The sequence below is a fragment of the Helianthus annuus genome, chromosome 5, assembly GCF_002127325.2.
Source record: "Helianthus annuus cultivar XRQ/B chromosome 5, HanXRQr2.0-SUNRISE, whole genome shotgun sequence".
In the NCBI taxonomy this organism is placed as follows: Eukaryota; Viridiplantae; Streptophyta; class Magnoliopsida; order Asterales; family Asteraceae; genus Helianthus; species Helianthus annuus.
In genome coordinates this window covers 68173875-68181172 of record NC_035437.2, presented here as the reverse complement: position 1 = coordinate 68181172, position 7298 = coordinate 68173875, and the positions used below count along the sequence as shown (strand labels likewise).

Sequence of the window (7298 nt, the reverse complement as noted above, 5' to 3'; positions counted from 1 at the left end):
TCATTTGTAACCTTTGAACTTTGGTAGTGAAGCTCTGCCAGTTTAGTTTCTCGGTTCTGTAACATCAAATCATCAATGAAACCAGTGATTATATATGACATATTGTGTCTGCCAACATTCCTAATGGATTCTACACATTACCGAGTGCTTATTTGAATCGGCCAGAGCATTTGTAGGAGTGAAACGGTCCTCACAAGTATATTATCTTTTATAATGGGCAATTTTTGTACCAGTCAAAAGGGGTCAGGTCGGGTCAGCCCACAAACACTTATTTTCTTCTCTTGAATTGTATAAATAGTTGTTTTTATTAAATAGTTGAAAAATTATGCTATTACAATGATGAAATAGTATTTGCAAACAAAACAATTTAGGAGGTTGTATGCATTATCAATACTACTAGTATATATTTCAGGGTAATTTTGGCCTAATGACCCAAAAAACCATCTTCATTATGCATATCTTTTAAGTTAATCTATTTATTACACTAGTGTTTCAATTACATTTGGATTTTTAACTGATATTTGTTTACATGCTTGTTCTGCATATCTACATGCTTATTCTGCATATATGTTTACATTTGAACTTAGAGACCAACCTTTCCCATACAATTATTAGTCAAATTGCAATGTAACATACATAGATCATTCAAGGTACATAAGTTTGAGGGAAAACACAAACATTAATCTAAGAAAGGCATAATGTTATAAAAAAATCTTTCTTGTTCTAGCGGTTAGGAACCAGTTAATGTCGGGCTGTTGGGCTTCTCACTCCATAAGCTTCAAGCCTCTCCATATATGACATCTTTGCTTTTGTCAAGATTTTAACATGTTTGATCTTTAAGTTAGGACTAGAGTTCCCATTTTCCTCAATTAGTTCTTGATCCATGCCCCACCCCTTGGAATCCGACAACCTAGGCGTTCTTCTAGGACTGTGAACGGGAGTACTTCGATCAATCAGTTGGCCAAGTGTAAGTATTGATAGTGGCGATGCTAACATGAAATCCATTGAGTGGTTCTTCTTGATCATCCCCAATGATGGATTTTGTGCCACTTCATCTGCCTTGAGTACATCTTCTATTAACTTCAAAACTGTGTTTGTTAGACTCTCCAACACTCTTGAAAAGCTCTCTAGTATAGACTGACCTATATCCTACAAATTTCACATAATATAGAGTTACCATCATTTAACAAGAGGGAAGTAAATGAGCAGAGCCGCTCTTGAGCTACTCTAGGTATGCTTAGTAAAAGCTCAAGCTTGATTCAAGTTGACCTTAAGCGAACTCTTGAGTCTTGCCAGAGCTTTATATACCAAGCTTGGCTATGCTCGCAAAAGCCTAAACTAGCAAATTATTTGTAAATATATTACTTGTTACATAGTATAATAAATATATGTGACATAATAAAAACAATCATACAAATAATTATGATAAAAATAACAAAATAATAATCATGCTATATATATAAAATCATAATAAATATATAAAAGTAATAATTGCTTATAATTATTAATAAAATATTTAACTAACTAATAAATAATAAACAAACCGAGCCCAAGATTGAATAATATTTCACGAGGCGAGCCGAGCTTTGGATATAGAGCTTAAATGAACTAAGCTTAAGCTTGAGTTTTGTTAAGCTAAACGAGCTTGAGTTTGGCTCCGCTTGTTTATTTATTAAAGAAAAACAGTAAGATTTCGTGACTATACTTTATTATGCTCGATTTTGCTAACGTCTAGTGCAGATTGAGCAAGTGCTGGGAATTTCTGTTTGATGAGTAGTAAAATGGTTTCTGCTCTTTCTTCAAATACTTCTCTTTTTTCAGAGCTTATACTTGAACTCCAAGAAGACTTCAATTCCTTATAATTCATTTTTCTTTTCCATATGACAATTGAAGCTTCCACTTTGTTCTTGACATCCATTACATTCTGCTCCGATGATAGGTCCATTGTCGATAAAAATTGGCCCGGGTCAAAAAACTCATCTGTAATGCTCTTGTAGATCGAATCTCCTAAGCTAGTTTTACCATTCTGTTTATCATTGTTAAGTATAGATATTAATATTGTATAGGATACAACTTAGATATAAAATTATAAAATTACCTTTGGCAGGGAATCAATATAGGTCTCTGGGATCTCCATTTCTGAAAGAACTTGCGCGTTTATGGCCATGGAAGCTTTAAGAACTTGGTTGCAGGTATCCTTTTGGTGTTGGATCCATTTTCTTGATTCATCTGAAAGTCCTCCTGGAGGAAGTTTAACCCGAGGTATCCACCATCTTTCCATTGATTCGTCTGCATCTTCAGGTACATACCAGAATTCTTTTTGATCTTTAAAGTTGTCTAAACAATCCTGAAACATGTATACATGTCACACTTCACTTGAAACCACAATAGATTTGGTTTTGTGTATCATTAAAGTAAGTATAGAAATTATTACAATTAGCATGGTATTGAGTTTCTTTAAAGCAGGGATGTTCATGAGTAGATCTCTTCGTTGTTGTGTCACCATAATCTGCAAAATTCTTTATTAGAAAAACAAATCTAGCCCATGGCATTATAGTCTAGTGGCATCTTAAAGGTGGGATCAGGTTTAGGGATCATTAGGTCCTGGGTTCGACACTCACAAGGGGTTTTTTCCCAGATTTATTGTGTTTCCTCCTGAATTGGTGTATAGACATTATTGCATAGTGGAGATGAATATGATCGGGTGATTCCGCTAGTGGCACGGCGATACTCCACTGGTTCCTCAATGATCCAAATTTGTCGTTAATAAAAAAAATCTAAAAAGGAAACAAATCAAACGGGTCGACCTTGTTGAGAGTTGTTCAGATTTTATATTTATTAAAAGCGTGGCAATTCCGATTAGGGGTGTGCAAAAAAACCGAATTAACCGAACCATAACCAAATTAACCAACAAAACCGAACAGAAAAAACCGAACCAAATAAAAAACCGGTGGGTTGGTTAATGGTTTTTTTTAAAAACCGAATGTAGCGGGTCGGTTATGGTTATCATTTTTTCCATACCCACCATAACCGAACCGAACCGACATGTAATAAATCTTTGTAGGATTTAGGACTTTTCACCATATTTTTAATATTTGATGTTTTTTTTACTGAAGATTTTTAGTACTTATTGGTTTTTCATGTCATTTTGTGGTTTTGGTTGAATGCTTATTTGAATTTATGGAATGTACCATATACTTTATTTGAATATTCGATAATAATTGATATTAATATTACAGATTATATGTATTTTTTATACTATGTATTATACTAATATATACAAATATGCAATAACAATTTATTCCATGTTAAAAAAATTAAGCTATTTTTCTAAGATAAATACACAGTTAACCACCCATAACCGACCCGCCATAACCATCAAAACCGAATAACCATAACCACCATAACCGATCGGTTATGGTTATGATTATCCAGTAACCGACATCGTGGTTATGGTTATGGTTTTTGATCAAAACCGACCCAAACCGACCCATGCACACCCCTAATTCCGATCGCGATACAAAAATATTCAGTTGTTCGGTTGTATTTCTAATATGTGTGTAAAATAAATCATGTTTTGGTTGACCTTTAAAGAGCCTGGCCCGTCAACATGTTTAAAATCAGAATAGAATATTTATAAGGCCAAGCCGTTGAACCAATTATCACAACTCGCCAACCCGTTTACGTATACCTTGATTAAAACTCATTTATGGGCCCAACCCGTTTGACTTGTTTAAGATTTTTGGGTTACAGGAGTCTTGTTCGGGTTACATCGTGTCCAGCAATCCTAAATCATTATGGTAAAAAAAAGCAAATTATTGGAATAAAAGTATATGTAACTTTTTAATCATATTTGACTCACTAACTATTTATAAATTCATGAAAAAAATTAGTTTTAAGAAAAAGAGTTAATTACTGTTTTCATCCCTGTGGTTTGTCAAAAATCACTATTTTCATCCATTAGTTTAAAAATTGCGATTTCAATCGTAACCATTTCAGTCCACCTCGTAACCATTTTAGTCCCTGTACTTACAGAATAAATGGATTGTAATGGTTACAAAAGTGAAACCACAGGGACTGAAATGGTTACGAAAGTGAAACCACAGGGACTGAAATCGTAATTTTTAAACTAATGGACTGAAATAGTGATTTTTGACAAACCACAGGGACGAAAATAGTAATTAACTCTAAGAAAAATCTGTAAGAAATTTTAACTTCTGTACATAAACTATTCAATGGATTACTTCTCTTGACATGTTATCTAAGGAGTCTGATCCACCCATTTCTCCACCTCTAATGATCACATATAAAACACATAGTAAAACACCAAAAAAAGCACATAGATGACCTCCATAGTCGATCCGTCTATGCCAATTTGTTGAGACGGGACGAACTCAACGATGTGATCAGTCACTGACAAGAGCCAATCAATTTCTTTTCTCCATTTTCTTTTTCTATCTTCTGGAACTGGAACAAGTTTATTCTGTTTTCCAAACACAGAAGCTGCAATTTGCCCAAAAAACTGAAGATAAATGAATCAAAAACCTCCCAGTTGTTATAATAAACTGAAACCAAACAAGAAAATATTACCAGCAAGATTTATAATCGCATTCGATAATGCTAAAGCCGACGAAACCCCTTGTCCACGACCCGTCATATCTTCTCCCAGAAGCAGCCTCACAAATCTTTCCTTCATCTGTTCCATTTCTACAAAAAAAAAATATGTATCTATGAAAAAAAATTGTCTTCTCCAACATTATCAAGTAATGCATAAGAAGGCGTGCCTCGTGTAGTTTTGGGTCATATTGGTCGAAATCAGGGTCTGTAGGAGGTTTATAATACTAAATAAGTTTATAGGTAAAACAGATAAGAGATATGCAGTTTCTGGTAGCAATATAACTTACTTGGTTGTACACAGACGCGAATAAGTTTTCTACGAAAACTGATGAGGGGAAGAACATGAACATAAGGGGCGGATTTACGTAGAGCACTACGGGTTCGCATGAACCCACTCAGTTTCAAATTTTTATTATAAGTGACAAAAGAAAATTTGGTATGAACCTATAGAAGAATTATGTGATGAACCCATTAATGAAATTGAAAGATGGCTGATGTGCTTTCTATAGTTTAGGGTGCCGGTTCAACTCCTGCTATAGTTTTTTTTTTGGAGTTTATATTTTTTGAATTTAACGGAATTCTTGATTCAACTCAGAAATGGTTGAGCCGCCTCACGTGACTATGAATTGGTAAAACGACAACTTCGTTTCGACCATGAAAGGTTAGATCCGACCCGACCTGACCCGACCCGAAAATTCCAACGTTTGGTTGTGAGAAATCTGACTACGAAAAAAAGATGGCCCATACGAAAAAAATCCTCTATCTGCCACTGATGAACATAAAACCATAAAAACAAACTAACCTGAATTAGGCCGTTTAAGTGCCATTGGACCCGGAGCTCTATTGTTTCCGGGTTCATCTGACATGCTTCTGGTTTCGGAATGATCAAAGATGTTTGTTGAGGTTTATCTGTTTGTTGTATGAAAAGTGGTGAAGTTGTGTAGCATGATTTGAGTATTTTTGGAAATAAAAATGGACTTGGAAAGTTATGTATTGAGGAGATAATGAACGTGGGTGCAAGTTTATCTATATATTAAAGAAGGCTTAGTTCATGGCTAGCAGAAAGGGCGGGAATGGCATTCCAAGGTCAACTAATTTCTCTTTGTTGTAATCTTATTTCATGATATTTTTGTTTTACTTTTCGAGTTCACATTGTATAAACAAGTAGGGTAAAGATCCTGTATAAATAGTCTTCGTACAAAACGTATGAAAGACATGAAAAGATAAAAAACGCGGTGACATTTTCGTAATTATTTTACTCGTAATTACCCTACAGGATCAAAATTACCCTACAAGATCATTTGTCGACTAATTATGATGCTCTACAAAATTACCCTACAAGATCAAAATTACCCTATAAGATCATTTGTAGAGTAATTATGATACTTTACAAAATTACCCTACAAAATCAAAATTACTCTAAAAGGTCATTTTAAAAAATTACCATATAAGAACAAAATTAACTTACAAGATCATTTATAGGGTAATTTTGATAATTACTCTACGAGTTAATGACTACGAATATGTCACCGCATTTTTTTTTACCTTTTTCATGTCTTTTATACGTTTTGTACGATAAGACTATTTTTATTTGATCTTTTGTCTAAATAAGTAATAGATGTATTGAGATATAATATATTCAATGGATTTAGTAGTAGTGGTGGCGATGGTGGCGGTGGTGGAGGCAGTAGAGGCAGTAGAGGTAGAGGTAGCAGAGGTAGTAGTAGTAGAGGTAGTGGTAGTTGTAGAGGTAGTAGTGGTGGTGGTGGTGGTGGTGGTGGTGGTGGTGGTGGTGGTGGTGGTGGTAGAGGTAGATGTAGTAGAGGTAGAGGTAGTAGTAGTAGTAGAGGTAGAGGTAGTAATAGAGGTAGTAATAGTCGTAGTAGTACAGGTAGTAGTAGTCGTAGTAGAGGTAGTAGTACTTTTCAAATAACTTAATTTGTGATTCCCGCTAAAAAGTGTGATTCTCGCGTCACTTTTAAATTATCAACAAAACCCAAAACTTTTTTTAATATATATAGTTGATTAATAATATAAGTTTTCTAAGTGGATCACAATTTTACAAAACATTTCGTATTTTTTTAACTTGATAAACTATTTATATGTTTTGATATTCTACAAATAGATATAATATATATTTAAAATACACTAAAATAAGTACTAGACTTGAAGATACCACATAAACATAATTTTTTTAAATCTTAGAGTAAATTACACGAATTGTTCAAGAGGTATGTTAGAAGTTTGTTGGAAGTCTAGTGTGAATGAAAGTCTCAAGTTGGTAATTCACATTGTCCCATATTGGTGTGGGAAAAAAAAGATAAACTATTTATAAGGTGAAACTTTAATGAAGCCTTTGAAGTCTTATGACATGTTTTACCTCAAGTCCTACCGGCGCGCGCGCAGGGGGGTGCAAAAAATGGAACCGGATTTAGTTGAACTCGCGTATGCCCGCACGTCCTGCGGACACGAATGCAGCTACGAAAACCCGGGCTCGCGTGAGGCAGTTTTTGCACTCGATATTCATAACTGATTCGTTTTTTTAAGTTTATAACTGAAATGATTATTAGTATTAATGATCATTTATTTCTGTCAGTTTTAAACTTCCATCATTATGAGAATTATTGTGATCATTATGTATCAGTTTTAACTGCTACACTAATGATCTTCTTTATGGTTTT

At 34.3% G+C, this 7298-nt stretch overlaps 1 protein-coding gene across 1 annotated transcript; it reads right to left on the bottom strand.

The window, feature by feature from the left end:
- Nucleotides 1-611: 611 nt before the first annotated feature.
- Nucleotides 612-5669, bottom strand: LOC110940291 (rho guanine nucleotide exchange factor 8). Its single transcript, XM_022181837.2, has 7 exons — nt 5420-5669; nt 4591-4707; nt 4349-4503; nt 2435-2509; nt 2099-2347; nt 1706-2026; nt 612-1149 (listed from the first exon to the last, which is right to left on the bottom strand). The coding sequence occupies exons 1-7, from the start codon at nt 5481-5483 to the stop codon at nt 742-744; spliced, it is 1389 nt and encodes a 462-aa protein (XP_022037529.1). The 5' UTR covers nt 5484-5669; the 3' UTR covers nt 612-741.
- Nucleotides 5670-7298: the final 1629 nt, after the last annotated feature.

Coding starts and splice junctions, on each gene's coding strand:
- LOC110940291 (XM_022181837.2), bottom strand. CDS start 5,483: ATGTCAGATGAACCCGGAAACAATAGAGCTCCGGGTCCAATGGCACTT. Junction 2,510..4,348: donor TAGACGGATCGACTATGGAG/GTCATCTATGTG, acceptor AGAATTTTGCAG/ATTATGGTGACACAACAACG. Junction 2,027..2,098: donor ATATTGATTCCCTGCCAAAG/GTAATTTTATAA, acceptor AATGATAAACAG/AATGGTAAAACTAGCTTAGG.